Genomic DNA, 16498 nt, shown 5'->3' on the forward strand with positions numbered 1-16498 from the left:
TTTTGCTTGCCTGTGCATATCTTGCTGCCATGATGCTGGCATGAATTGCTATATAAAACATATTTATACAAGGCCTAGAACTGTCATTTTGCCACACGCTCCACACTGTAAAAGATATCTGCTAATTAACAGTTTTTGTGTTTTGTGATTCACAAGTGTTTCCGTTTATTTACGGTTGTGAATTGCATTATGGGATGTTGATCTCTGCTGTGTCAACTTTTGATGTTGAACATTCAATTTAACAGTGCTTTTTATTGACATTTTTAGTTGTTTTAAATAACATATAATAAATAATATATATAGAAAAAAAATAGTATGTAAAATAACTGAAAATGTACTGACAGTTTATTACAAGGCTTTTTGTAACGTAATATACAACACAAACCCAGTTAATGTCACTTTAAACTAGAGCTTGGTAAAATGGTAAAAATGTAGTTTTAATTATTTATTTTTTCCACATTGAATAACAATAACAATATATGTATATATATGTATATATATGTGTATATATGTATATATATATATATATATATATATATATATATATATATATATATATATATATATTTTATATATATATATGTATGTATGTRTATATATATATATATATATATATATATATATATATATATATATATATATATATATATATATTTCGATATTAGTTGTTCATGCTTCCAGATTTGAAAGTGTATTCCAACAATTGCTGAAGCCTCTAAAATTAGAGGGTCTATTAAATCATAACCTATTTTCAGTGGCCGAAAATTTTTTGCATCCCTAATATCTACACACTTCTAGATTCTAGGGTTGCACAATACTGGAATTCAGTACCAATCGATAATACAATTTTAAAAACGTCCATTTCCTGCTGTTGAACACGTTCTTAAACAGCACTGATTTACCATTGTGTTCAACAGAAATGTCCCTGTATCTGCAGGGGCGCAACTGCACATTTACTGAGGGGTATGCGAGTTCAAGTTTTGTTCAAGTTCCCCCCCCCCCCCCCCCCCCCCAAATTAATTTCCTCATCAACATGTCGAAGTTCTGAACGCAACTGAAATAGTATGAAGTAGTAAAAGTATAATTACATTAAGCATGTTAAGTCACAAAGAATTACATTTCATCCCAACCCAAATTTCTTCTTACTTCCATTTTCCTCACCAAATGATTATAGCACCTTGACATGTCTTGTTTTTGTTTCTTTTTGTACATTTGTCAAAACAAAATGAAAGATATGGGAGTCGTAAAGGGCAAAAGAACTTGCAAAAAAAAAATGAAAAATGCAATAACTTCTCACATGCATATGTGAGAGGTGTAAGGTCTGTCTTCACTTGAACAATTGACTGAAACTGCAATCACACCTTTTACAAAGTGAAATAAAAAAGACTGTACAATATTTAGTTAAAAAAAATAGAGACAAACTGCCTGAAATGTTTTATTTGATAAAAATGTTATAGGCAAACTTTTTGGGAACTAAATTGAACTAGTTTTGAGCAGAAAAAGTTACCAAAAGGCCTGATGTATCAATATGATACATAATTAATTTATAAAAAAATGTATAGGGTATAAAAATGGATCTTGATGGGATTAATAAACATTACAGTTCCAAAAAATTTGAATATTCTGACTATAGTTTTAACAGGGTTAAAAATCATTATAATTAGATATCTAAAATTTTTATAGGGGAATTTTTTAATCCATGTATTATTTTCTATTTTGCCTAAAATAAATTCAGTATAATCCCACATGGAGTCTGCGTGCGCAGACATCTGCAGTTTTCTACAGATTTTTAGCCCATCATTGAATCTATTTGTGTAAATTTGTGTACATTTCTATTTACTCAGTATTCAAATTCATTTCACTAATATTATTGTGATATAATAATAGTAATATTAAAATGTTCATATGATTTATTTACAATACAGTTGGTAAAGTAGTATTTTCTGCCTGTAATTCTCAGCAGAAATAGCAAAAAATGTTTGCAGATTCTGTCTGGCCCTAATATTAAGGTTTTAAGCATACTTTTTGTGTGATCCCTCTTATTTTTTGCTAAATAATCAATTAATAATAGAATGTTTCACATTACTCAAACCTTTTGAGCTCAACTGTAAGTATGATTTGACAGTTTATTTTGATAAAACTTTTACATAAACTTTACACTTGGATGTGTGACTGCATGTTGTTTTAAATGATTTTGAATAAAAATGTGTGTGCCAACGAATGGAATTCATTCCTACAAACCCTCTCGTTTTTGCCATATTAATTCTACCATATTTTACCATTCTATCTGCTGTCTTCCATGTGTGTTTTTCCAGTATTTCTCCCGCATTTGTAATGTTTCTATGAAAAGTGAAAGTAGCAGCTGCACAGAGCCGATCTCAAATGTGATGCAAGAACTGTTTAAGAGAATTAAGCTTTCACATTATTTTGATTGACAGCACTTTGAAATTAATGTAAAAACGGCCGCATTCACATACTTTCCAGTAAAGCTTTATGCGTCTTTTGCCGCCCTTATGCAGCCTCTGAATCAGTTTAACGGTGCTGAGTGACGGACACGCTCCATAGTGATAAAGACGGCTTCTATACACGCGATTTGAAGAGGAATGAGAGCGGATACTTTAAGATTCAGGTGTGTAAATAGAAAAAATATACACAATAATATGTAAAGATGTTTTATTTGAAACACAAGTAATATTATCTTAAATTAGCATAAACAAAACAAATCACAGAGGATCAAACTAAATTCATTTGTTGCTCTTTAGTAAATAACTATAGTAACTGTAATCAACATTTAAATGCAGTAAATAAAAATGTTCTCTTTTGAAGCTGACGGTCCATGAATTTACGACAAAAGCCTTTACCATAAAGTTAACTTTACACCAGCTTATCATGGCTTTAGCCTATAGAAATATAGTGTTTTTCGCAAACTATACAGGATGCAAATATGCGATTTCGGACGCAGTTCAGGTGTGGCCGTGCGTCACTGTCCCCCTGCCTGGACAAAACCACCTTGTCTGCATTTATGTTAAGTAAAAGCCCATGCATGCAGTGACTGAGTGGCGATAATGAATAATTAATGATATGGCAGCCCGTTGCTCCCAAAAACATTAGAAGTTGATTAAAAGTGTGGTAATATAAGCTTAAGCTTACCAATTCCTTATTATCCAATTTGTCATGGCAGTTTTTATTTTAAGGCATTGTTTGTTCTCTTTTTGTTTTCTATTTTGCGCTCCACGTCTCTTTACTCTTCTCTCCATTTTGAACATGTGACTGTAACCGAGCAACGGATCAATCTAATGGTCAATGAAGAGGGAGGGGTGGTATAATTTTTTTATTTAATAAAATACAATTGTATATTTATATAAAATGCAGGATAAAATTTTTTAACCTAAAATATTCATTTATTTTGTTTAATATGTATAATAATATGTATAATTTCAAAAATAGTTTTGGCACAATGGCGCCCCCCCCATGTGTGGCGCCCCTATGCGCCGCATATACTGCATACCCCTTTTTGCGCCACTGTGTATCTGTGTTGTGCTAAACCACTGTTCACTGACTGTAACCACAATCGCAAATCAGCGCTGTTTAAGAACGTGCTGAAATGTCATCGGGAAATGAACGTTTGAGACAACATTTCTGCTGTCTCATTGGCTCTTAGATCAATATAGAGTGAAAAAGTCTAGAGCTTACCATTGTTATTGACATAAATTTTATCGCAGCAATATAGTATTGTTTGTTGGCCCAGCCCTATTTTGAACTATTATAAATGCTAATAAAAGTAAAGTTGTTGGAAGAAAGATCAAGGTCCCATAATGCAATCCAAAAGCATAAATAAATGGGAAAAATAAAAACATCAATCACAAAATAAAAAATACAGAAAACTGCTAATTTGCAGGTATTTTTTTTACAGTGCAGGGGGGTCAGTGGCTTTTACCAGAAAATTTACCAGCCATAAATATTTTATTATAAAGCAAGCTGAAATTGTATTAAATTTTATTTAAAATCACAATTTTTGTACTTTTTATTTGGTGCTAACCAAATGTACATTTTTGACCATATATGCATTTTCAGATTACACTTCTAATCTAAATTAAAACATAACGCATGTATGAAGGCTGTCTTTTTCCCCACTGTCCCTAGAGAGAAATATCCTTCAGGAAAAAGAAGGAATTTGAGTTGTGCAGGATGAGAGCGAGTTGTAAACTGAACACTGTTCCAGTTCCTGTCGTTCCATAATCCTGTTCTTATCAGCACAGCTGTCAGCCCCTAAATGAAGTCGGGCTCCTGAACTCATTTACAAGGGTGACACTCAAAACCTTCACTACTTCCTTTTGCTACCCATGTCAGACAGTGACAAGATTTTCATGTTTCATACGGTTACACCAGCGTTTGAAAACAATTCTGTGGCAACTTGAATTTTCATGTTTTATTTTGCATTAAGAGACTTTACTGGAGAAAACTTTTTTGTGAATTTTTGGGATCCTGAGCTTTTTGGAGCAATACATTTTATTTTTGAGTTATTTTTTCTTAGTTTTTTCCTTGCTGTTGTTGAGTAGCTTATTTGTTATGGAGATTAACCAAAATTTTATTAAATGTCTTTTAAACTGTACAAATCTCCCAACTATGTCTAATGCAGATCAGTTTATTGAATGTGAATTCAATGTTTTACCACATTTCAGAATTTTGAATAAAATGATTGGCAAATGTTTCAATTAGACATACTGACAATGCACCAGCTTTAGTGATTAAGAGGAAATGATGCAAGATCTGAACAAGACTACTATTTGATGTATAAGGATGTAATGATTTACTGTGAGCCGGATGAAAATCGAAAGCCGGTACAACTGCACAATGTACAATCGCGATGCATTTATTTTTTTTTTAATAGAACGGAGCACTGTGATTACAGGTGCAACATATCTTTGCCTGCACATCAGCGGCGAGCAAGAGGTGGGGCAGCAGAGTGAAATGACATCGGTGAAGTGCGCCGCACAAAACACATACTGTGTGCAAATACTGGAAAAAGGCGATTACTTGCACTAACTGAACAACAAATATGGTGCACATAAACCGTTAGCACAGTGAAAAACTCACAGACGCCTGTACACAAAAAAAAAAACTATTAATAAGCCAAACCAAGTGCACCGGATGATTTGCATTCCCGCTTGCTCCAACTGGTGCTGCAGAGATCATGCAGTGCATCAGTATTTTCATAGCGGAAGTGTGAAGATGTTTTTCAGTCTGAAAGAGAAAGCTGTTCTGTTACAAAACCAGGTATTAGATGATTTTCACCCTCTCCTTTTCAAACTAGTTTATGCATATATTAATAATTTCCTTATTATTGCATATTTATAATGTTCAAGATTATCTCTTCTTAAGTGTATCACACTGATACAAGTAATATTAATTATTCACTTTCAAAATCATGTTTAACTCCTGTCTCTATCATACTGTTTAATTAGTAACTTTATAATCTTTTTTCCCTGGGATCAGAGGGCCTATTGACCACCTCTATACACGCTGCTCTCTGGTTTAGGAAAGACTTAACTCTTCACACTCTTCACATTTAAGAAAAACTGAAAGGGCTCTTGTTAACCTTAAATTTGTTTCAAATAATATTGTAAAAAAAGAGTGATTTAATTGAGAATCGTGAGATTGTCATCAGGAATTGTACCGAATCGTAAGTCATTACATCTCTAATGATATATTATTAACATTTTATGTGACAGACTGACATGTAATTTTTTTTCCTGTTAAAAAAAAATGTTTAAAAATGCATACTAATGGTGTTGTACTTGAAGCTATTTTAAACTTGAATTGGCTTGAACTAAATGTTTACATTTATTTATTTTTTTGCTAAGAAAAAGCTTTTTTCATTCATTTTATTTAAGTCTATAGCATGGGCATGTTTTGGATATATTTGCAGTTATATATATATTTTTATGTTTAAAAATGTTTTGTTTGCAGCCATTTTTGCGGGTTGACCAGCTAATAGTTAAACAAAGAATATGTATTGGATTTTTTTTTTTTTTGCCATACAGCACCATTTGTGTTAATATATTCCCAACGTTTTAGTTTGTTGTGCGTGAGTGGGCAAAATACTGTGGAAGTTTAATTTCTGGATTGGTTATCAGAAAAAAGAAAACCATTAACAGCTGATAATTCTAACCTAAACTTTTAATCTATCTATTGTCATCCTTTTTTATTTATTTATTTTTTTTTTATCTTATCACATTTGTGCAGCAAGCCCTAGCAAACACACTCACTCGTGAGATTTGCCTGTGGTACATTATTATTCACAGCCCAGGTTGATGCTTGAAATATAATCGCAACAGTTCAAGCTGACTGTGGAAAGATTCATGTCTAGAAAAGGAGGCCTTTGTCTTATTACATCAGCAGCATTTTGACCTCATTTTTAATGCATCCAGAATCTCAGCAGGTCCTGCCTTTTATCTCACCACCCGTTCAGCTGGTAGTGTCCAAGAACTGCAGTTTATGTCAGAGTGTACTTGTGTGTCGGTGTGTGTGTGTGTGAGTGAGGTTAATGCCATCATCTGAAATGGCCTTGTGGTCTTTAAAATGCCCCTTCAGAGATTACCGGGTCCTCATTGTATTAAATCACTAATCATTTTGCTTTTATCATGATTAGAATCTTTATAGCTGAATTGTCCGTGTGCGTTTCAGTCTGTTCATGGTCTTCATTGAGGCTGGAGAAGGTATCTGACCATGAACATCAAAGAGTCAAATTGCACACCACTGGGTTTGTCCATGGCCGAATGATCCAGAAGAGATTTTGTAATGGAGTGCTTTTTTTTTTGCCAGCGTGCGGCGCCTCATTTCCTGTCATCTGCTCGCGTTTGTTTTGACAGTGGCCTTCTGAGCTAGCGAGTTAAAGAATGGGCGGACGGACCACAAGAATGCCACGGTGAACAGTCATCTGTCACTTTAAGCCTTGTGTGTGTCCATTTAGAGACTGTCCAGGCTCTCTGAGACTTGTCATCTGGGATAGGCAGTCATAGGAAGGTCTTAAGCAGCTGAGAGACATGGATTAGACCAGCTTATTTCCTTAAACTCTGCTAGTGGATCATTGGATTGCAGTAGCTCTGCTGAATTGTATTAGATTTTTTTTTTCCATTTGAAAGATTGAAACTGAAAGTTTGTGCAATGTTACTTTGGAAATATGCAGATTAAGCTCACTCTTGTTATATTTAAGACTTGTGGGAAATAATTGCTTTGTTGTTTGCTGTGTGATACAATAGGACTTAAATGTTCCTGGAGCACAGCTTAGAGTAATATCTAACATCTGCTCGACCTGACAGACTGTGTTAATGCTCATGGGAAAAAAATGTTTCTGAAAGTAGCAGCATCAGACCTAAAGATCGTAAAGGCTCATTTAAATGTGAATTTTTTTATTTTACTTTTTTTTTTTTTTTATGATAGATGAATTCATAGACCATTCAAAGGTTTGTAAGATTGTTAAAAAGAAACATGAAAGAAATTAGAACTTAAGCAAAGATTTAATAAATCCGTTACACAATTGTTTCACATAATCATATGCTAGTTGTTTGCTTAATATATATTTACATTTAGTTATTTAGCAGACACCTTTGTCTAATGCAACTCGCAATTTAGGAGGCATTCAATGATTCAGCTAGAAGAGGCAGTGCACACAAAACGGGCTATTTAACAAAGGAAATGAATATTGTATTTAATATCAAAATAATATCTGATATATATTATTCACAATAATTTGATGTGTAACTGCAAATTTCCATACTATAATTTATGTAATATTACCGATATTTTTTGATGTGTTATCTTTAATGGTATACAAGGGAATTCAATTAGAAAAATGAAAATTATTAATATGACAAATTGCTTTAAAATAGAGATTTGTCTCAATGATTGCACCCTCAGTTTCCAGATTTTCACATTTTTGCTTCTCAGCTTTCAGGTGATGTATAAATCCATTTATAAATGTTTCCAAAAATTGACAGTTATGACTGGTTTTCTGCTCCAGGATCATAAAAATGTACAATAATTAATAGTATTAATATTATTTAAAATATTTTTTAAAATCCGATCATATTATGTTATGATGTTACATATTATATAAAAGATATATAAATAATGTTTTCAACAAATGTTTACATAACTACACTGTAAAATGTACATGACCCTAAACTTGACCTTACTTAGAAAAATTGAGAAAACTGATTGCCTGAAAGTTTCTAAGTAAAGTAGTGTATTCATTTTAAGTGAGCATAACTTAAAACCTTTTGTATGTACAACTTCCTAATAAAGTAAACTTCAGTTCCATTGACTCAAAATAAGTAGATGTGTTAATTTCTTATCAGTGTTCACATTACTAGGAAAATATTAGGAAACTGAAAATTTTCATGTAAATTATTAAGTATTTAATCACTCCCAGTGCCGTTGATATTTAGCTGTACCATGTTAGTGTTTTGTAGCATCTCTTTTTTTTTTTTTGATGTGGGTTGTTAGCCCAACGCTCAACCCCCAACCTAGAGGACCAGGACATACACACACATACAGAAAAGTTACCGTACGCAATTCACCTATAACTCCACACAGAAATACCAACTGACCCAGCCAGAGCTCGATCCAGTGACCTTCTTGCTGTGAGGTGACACCGTTACTCACTGCGCCAACTGTTTCCTCAGTTCCCTCATCACCATTCTCTATCATTAACATGCTTTTGACACATGACCACTCAAAAGTTGTAAATACATATTATTGAAAGTCAAGATTACAAAAATCTGTTTAGTTTAACAACTTAATGTGCTAAAAACATGTGATTACTTGTTTAAATATTGTAAAAGGAACAAACTTATTCATAATAAGTTAACCGAACTTAATTTTATTAGTGAGTACGACTATTGTTTTTTACAGTGTGCATTTTGTTCATGTATTATATGCAATATAAACATTGGCTGTTTTTAATGAAACATTATAAGCATTATTCTTCATTTCCTTGCAGCAAATTGTATTTATATTATTTACTAAAACATATTTGAAAAATTCAGTTCAGAAATTACATCCTCTGTGTATTTTTCTCATTAACACAACCTCTCCAGTTCAAACATATCAATTAAAAAAAATGATGTTTAAAAAAATCACCTGTATACAGCACCTACAATGCAACAGTCTTGTCTACCAAAGCCAGTAAGAATTATTGACAATTGTAACTTTTCACACTGACCTTTAGCAAACTCCAGCAAGCTAATTCAGCACACAAATAGCCATCTCTCCTCACCTATTGCACGAGCAGTGATACAGAGACCTTGAGGCGTCGCTGTGACACGGCCGATGTTCAGATGAATGGTGACAGGCAGTATTTAGAGCCTGCTGACACCACTGATTGTCCAGGAGTCTCCTTCCAGATCGTCCCAAAGAGAGACGCAGAGGCCGCAGGGGGAGACAGACCCGTGCTGTGGTTAAGTGTAAGTGTATTGATGCCGACTGAAGTGTTGTGTAAGAAGGGCCCGTAGGGAAGTGGTGTTAGTCTCACGGTTTCTGGAGAAGGTCATACTGTCACGGGCCCTTTTCCTCCAGCTGTACATTTCCCTCGAAACCTGATTTTGGTTGTTAAAAGCACTAATTTACAGTGTATGATGTTTTTGAGGATGAATATTGAGGTTCATATGATACAAGGCCATTCTCAAGTAGCACGTTTTTAATGGGCAATGCTTTTTTTGTTTTTGCTGAGTGGAATGAATATGTGGATGTTTTAAAATTTAGAAATAGGTGATATTTTGGTACTTTTTTCCATTTTAGACTCTTAACTGTTCAATAAATATGTTATAATTGTAATTATGTTGGTCTGTGGTTATTGATATCAGAGTTTTTGATTTTTATTAGCTATTTAGAATTTTTTTATTGCAGAAGAAGAAGCCTGCAAGCCTGTAACTTCAACTGTACATCTCTATCCAAAAGCACTCACTTTTTACTTATGTGATATTTTTAAGCACACAAATTGAGTAAAAATAGTCATATGATACAAGTGGTCATGTATGACAAGGCTGTTTTTTTAAGTGGCAGGTTTAGCATGACCTATGCTTTTTCTGCTACTGAGTGGAATGACTCAGAGTATTGAGTCAGAACTCAGGGGCATCGTGTGTCTTTTTTGAGGGGGCAGTGATGGCGTTCTTGACTCGTTTGGTGCCCTGGGTGAGATAAGACACAAGCAGGCCCACACGAAATCTACACCCACAAAACCTTATGTAGATTTCTGCTGAATTTGAATGGACATAATTTATAAAGGTGTGTTACATAAATGAACAGTGTTTTAATGTTTAATTAATTTGTTAGGTGAGATTGAACAGAAGTATATGAAACCACAGGAGCTTTATGTGAGCTTTAAATTTCAAAATCATTTGTAAAATGCATAAAAAAAAGGTTTGGTTTTTGTACACATTAATTACTTTTGTAATATTAATTTTTCACATTAATCTTTAACAATTCCTCCACGTATTATATAGCATTAATAACAGTGGCATTATGTAAAAGAACTGCAATATACAATGTTAAAATCTAAAAAATGTTTTTTTTTTTTTTTTTTGGTATTTTTGGTTGGTTATAATCAGAACAGAAAATTTCTTTATAACTCAACTTTCATTATAACTAAATTAGTCTACTATATGAACCTCTGATACACAAGTGTTAAGGTTTTTTTCCAAATGATCAGCACAAAACATTTGTGTCATGTACAGTGAGCCTGGATGTGACCAAAGAAAGGGAGAATTACTTTTCAGCAAGTTAGTTTTATATATGTTAGTTTAGTGATTCATGTGATTTCATGTTCAGTTCCTGGCTTTGTTCTTTTAATAAACCAACTGCATTTGAACTTGACAGACATAACTACTGTTACTGCTGTTGCTATGATTGCCAGAAAACCACCAAGGCTCTCATTTTCTGAAAGGTGTACAGGCTTTAACTTTGATGTGAACTTTTAATTGAGGATGTAAGTTATAGAATAGGTTTCTCTCTGCACTTATTTTACCTAGTACATCTTGAGCATTGGTTTCATAGCTGTGCTCAAATCCACACTAAAACCATCTGAGACTGCCAAAAGGAGGTGGTCTTGACATGATTAAAAACAAATTCATTTGGTTGAGGATTAATGAGAGGACAGTTATGACTGGCATAAACTCATTTTGGTGCACTTTGAAGTATCGCTTGAGAAAGTGCACTAAATCAAGGAGAAAATGTCTGAAAATACTCCTAAAGTTAAGTTTGTTGTTTACTGACTTAATAAAATCATCCATTGGAATACCTGTATATATTCTGACCAAGTATAGACGTTTTTAATCAGTTTATTAAAGTTGTTTGCTACTTTTCTCTCTTTCGATGCTGAATCATAACTGACACCTTTCTTTCCTCATCATTAGTGGTTAAGTATTGAGACCCTGTGGCTTTATTTGACCTTTGGATTTTAAGAAAACTGGCAGATGTACGACCTGCTAAAGAGAAGCCATATTGATTGGTTCTTTCAGCAAATCTCCCACTGGCAGTCGCCAGGTTCTCTAGTGTTTCACTTTCATCAAGTTGTGAATTTTACGTGAGTGTGTTAGAAATCCTTTCCCATTTTCCTTACCAGTAACACACTGACATTTAAACTGAGCCTTATTGGTGATGAAGTAATCCAATTGCATCTCCCTCTTACGGTCATATCAGTAGGCTACATCAAATCAGCATACATAACACCAATGCACCCGTTGGCATTACAGCATGGCTTTGCCATCTGTCAGTTGCGTATATCTGGCGGGTTGCCTTACCGGCATGCAGATACACCATTGACATTTAAACCTTGGCCCTCACGCAAATGGGAATGCTAACCAGATCGAAGCTGGGCCCGACATGGTCCTCAGAGCCCCACCGTCATGGAGGGCTAAAGGACGATTGCTCCTACCAAGACCTTTCAGAGGGAATGCAATAATTATTCCCAGCAAGACCAGACGTTCTGAACAAATACCCTGATGGGTCGATGCAGCAGTGGAGAACGGGCCTCACAAATCTGCTAAAGGGCACAGGAAGATATATCACCTTTTAAAAGATCATTTAAGCTAGTTAATGGATGACATGAATTATCGTCTTTCATCTAGTAAAGTCAATTAAACGGACGTTCTCAAAACATATGATGCTCTACATCAAATTATCATACCCTCCACTCGCCTGCAGGAATCGGCAGTTGTCGGTTGTTATTGCATTAACAGATGCTGGCTGGAGGTTGGATTCCACTTCACTGCAGTTGTAAGTCATTTTTCCTGTTCAATAATTCAACCTGCTCCAACGGCAAAGTGCTGCTACTGTTGCCACCTTAATAGACGAGCCTTTGTTAACTTGTATTAATGTCAGATGATTTTAAGGGGAGATAGATGCATGCACGCTGTGTGCTGTCGAGCAAAAAATTGGATTCATTTAGATGATGGGAGATTGTAGTTGTTGCAGCCTCAGAGTTTCAGGTCGTTGGTTACAAAGTCTTGTGTTTGAGAACAAGGAAGCACTTTAGAAAATAATGGGCAGAGTGAGATTTAGAGGAACATTATGGGAAAAGAATTATAGGTGCCGTTTTCACTCAATATTAAGAGCTTAGATGATATGGTCAGAAGTGGTCAGCTGAGATATACTGCTCTATGTACTGTACCTGGTACAGTAGATGCGTGTGTCTCACTCATCTCATTGCTGTTTTTCTACCCAAGTCAACTCTGAATTCGGGAAAATTTGGAAAAGATATTGTGTTTTACATATTTTAAAGCTTCAATGAACTTTGTTTCAGCTATTGATTTGTTTTGACTTGGACTATGGTGTTCTTTACTTTCTGAACTCTGTCTTCTGTCTGGTTCTTCAAACATTTGCTTTGACTCCTTGTATTTTTTTCACCACATGACTGTGGTGACAGCAGAGCACATGTGGCCGTGGCTTCACGCCCAGACCGCAGCTGTCTTTTCAAGACATGCATTAGTTATGTTGTGGTTTCAGCATCTCCATTGCAAGCTTACAGGAAAGGCAATGTATCCATTAAAAAAAATCTGGTGTGTCCTTTTTTGGTTTGCAATATATGTGACAGAAGATTGCAGAATTGAATAAACCCAAGCAAAAACTGGAAGGCCATAATCTGTGATTATTAACTTCGGCTTTTTAAACCTTAAACACAAGCAAACGGAAGTACAAGCAAATGTGCACTCATAGTTTTGCACGTTCTGAAAATATACTTCATTTTGGCCAAAGTCCAGGCATGTGGGAGGGCCACATTCGTGCCCTGGGCCTGACAGTTTGACCTCAATTTCTCTTTTGTTGCTAAAAGACACACAATGAGAGTTCTCCGCTTTGATGTGCAAGATGTCTTGGACTGGAGACAAGGTGCAGAAGAAGAAAAGAAAGCAAATGGCTCATTAGGAGGATCTTTTGCTATTTTATTTTGAAAAATTTTGCGCTGAGCTGTGGGAAAAGGTTTTGTAGCGAACGCAAGGCCAGGCAGAATGGGAGCAAACACATCACACACTTGGGAATAGATATGCTAGGAGTTGATGACTACATCTCCCTGCAAGGTGAAACAAAATGAGATCAGAATAAGATGGTGCCTTTAAAGTCAGTTCCCTTATGGCTCTTTTGGTAAATTAAACTCTAAAAATAATTGAATGACATGTGGCTTCCGCTTTTGCCAGTAATTGGCTTTCTTGTCAAAAGTAACTCTCATTACCTTATTTTAGTTGCTCTTATGAACGTTTTATGATCCAGAAAACAGCAGCTGCATAATTTTTTCTAACTATTCATTTTTATAGAGCTAGGGATCCATCACTGTCCATGATAACAATGCCTGACCAGCTCTCTACTGTTCCTTTGCTTAACGAAATGAGGTCAAAAGTCCAAAAAGATGAAAAATGTTTAGCTGTTGCTTTACAATGCGGTCAAAAGTTGAGTTGTTAAAAAAAGAGGTCAAAGGTCTAAAAAGATGAAAAATGTGTACCATTTGCTTAATAAAGAGTGAGACGTCTGAAAAGATGAAAAATGTCTACTAATTGCTTTAAAAGGGGTCAAACTTCAACTAATTTTTCATCTTATTGGCTTGTGACCCCTGCTTCATCTGCTTTTTAATCTGACCCCTGATCAGTCATAGCTTTCTTTGACCACAGCAAATGAGATGGCCACACTCTTAAAGTCCAACTTAAAGTATTTATTGTGAGATTTTCAATCTGATGTCCATAGTTGAAGCTTTTAAGGAGTTTTGTTCTTGTATCTGAAGTGCCCTATTCAAGGTAGAATTTCAAGTGTGCACTGGCCTCATGGACATCAGACCTGATCAATAGTTTTCCCAGGGCGAATGAGGTCATCTGTGAGCTCCAACATTGTGCTGACAAAGATGCCAGAGGTGAGGTCATTGTGTTAAAAGGGTCACGGCAGGTCACCCCCAGTAGCAGCCACTCAACTCTCCTTCCCCCATTACTTAAGGTTAGTGTTTTGAATAGAACTTTCTAACTGGAGAATACAAATCGCTGTTTGCACTCACTTCCTGCTGATTTGCTTTCACCATGCGACACATGGTATTAATATTTCAAGTCGTTTTGCTCATAGCTCAAGCTGTATAAAATTCTGATGGTGTTAGGAAACTGGAGATTGATTTACTGCACACAGAATGTCCATAAAGAGAATGCGCACACTCAGGGCCTACTCACACTATGCCATCCGTACCGTGCCCAGGCCCGTTTCCCGGATCGTTTGAGAAGTGTGAGTGCGCTGAATCGGGCTCAAGCACGGTTCACTTGGCCGGCCCTGGCCCGGTTGGAAGAGGTGTGCCTGAGCGCGGTACACTTGGGCTTTGGCGCGGTACGCTTGTGTGTGAGCGCGAAACGCGCCAAAGCCCGAAACCGAAAGCGAGACGTGACTTTTAAGGGACTGTTTGATATGGATTTATTAATCATTCTTACTGTTCAGTGATCGCAAACTGCCGTAGTTTATTAAAGACGCAAACTCCTCACAGCACGCCAGCTGCGCGCCTTCAGCAGACCTCCTCATTCCTGCAGCACGAGAGCTTTGATTGTTTATGAGCGCCAAAAGTGGCGGATCTGTTCGGTAAAATATCTGACTGTGTGTCCCCGCATCCCTAAGGACTGTTTGGCGAAATATTTGACTGCATGTCACTGCATAACAAACGACTGAAAGGATATAACTAGAGAAATCTCCACTGTGCTGCTAAATGAGAGCGTATGGCAAGCCGTTTTAACATTTAAACCTTGTTCTGGCTATCCATAAATATATTTAGAGATATAATTATATATTTTGACAAGTCATTATTATAATTCGACTTGTCAGAATGACAATTAGAGATATCTGCAATTACAATTGTACTAGTACGAAATCAGATTGGAGATATCTGCAAATATATTATGACTAGTCATATTCCTCCATTGACTTCCATTGAAAAATATTTGCAGATATCTCTAACTGAGTTTTGACTCGTCAAAAATCCAATTCAAGATATCTACAACTGTAATTCGACTATTAGTAAATTAATTAGAGATATCTTCAAATATATTTGTAAATATCTCTAAATATTACGAATTAAAGACATCTGTATGACTAGTAAAAACTCAGTTAGAGATATCTCTAATTACAATTGTGACGAGTCAAAACTCATTTAGAGATATCTGCAAATATTTTTGAATAATTGTTATTCTGACTAGTCGAATTATAAGTATGACTAGTCAAAATATAATTAGAGATATCTCTAAATATATTTATGGAGTCAGAACAAAGATTTAAATGCTAAAAAGGCTTGCCATAGAGAGCGCTTCTGAACAGCGCAGCAGCGATGACGTAAGCGTGCCGTGGCCCGGTATGGTGTGAGCGCGGGCCGTCGGGGGAGACGGGAGGGGGGACAAGCGTGCTTTGGCCCGGTTCGAGGCAACTGTACCTAGTGTGAGTACGGCCTCAAACACACTCGCACACCTGTGTGCTTTGATAATTAAAACTGCTGTGATCTCATTCCTGCCTGATGCTGCCTTTTAGTTTTGGCTGACATCTCATCTCCAGAATGAATGATTTATTTTTTAGTGACGACAGCTGGTTTGAGTATCGAGCTAATATTCAGTAAATATGAAAAACTTGAATGGAAGTAGGATAATTCATTTTCTGGCATTTAAGGGACAAACACGTAGCTAAGAATAATCAGTTAAGCACATTGGATTAGACATACTGTATTAGAGCGTTTGACTCTGGATTCATTTTTAAATGTCAGTTTTTCCAAAAATACCAAGCGTAGTTCGCTTTGTCTCCTTTTTACATCTTTTCCGAAGTGAAATCAGTACTACTATAAACATTTTCAAATAATAATTGCAAATAACATTTTGAAAAGGCTTCATAATTAAAAGGAAGCCAGTGAAACTTACGAAGGCCATTACTCAGCATTTAAAACTCACTAATACCGTCAGTCAGGAAACCACATGAATAAATGACAAGGCAAGTTGTGGAACAT

The 16498-nt window shown here is 35.5% G+C and overlaps 1 protein-coding gene across 6 annotated transcripts in view; it reads left to right on the top strand.

Annotated features, from left to right (window-relative positions):
• Positions 1 to 16498, top strand: part of macrod2 (mono-ADP ribosylhydrolase 2) — an 862720-nt gene that overhangs the window by 97019 nt on the left and 749203 nt on the right. For 2 of the 6 annotated variants that reach the window (XM_073919421.1, XM_073919422.1), the window contains exon 1: positions 11810 to 12276. In XM_073919421.1, coding sequence (XP_073775522.1) covers positions 12240 to 12276 — 37 coding nt within the window. In that variant the 5' untranslated portion in view covers positions 11810 to 12239. 6 annotated transcript variants of the gene reach the window in all.

Source organism: Danio rerio, chromosome 13 (assembly GCF_049306965.1).
Source record: "Danio rerio strain Tuebingen ecotype United States chromosome 13, GRCz12tu, whole genome shotgun sequence".
Classification (NCBI taxonomy): domain Eukaryota; kingdom Metazoa; phylum Chordata; class Actinopteri; order Cypriniformes; family Danionidae; genus Danio; species Danio rerio.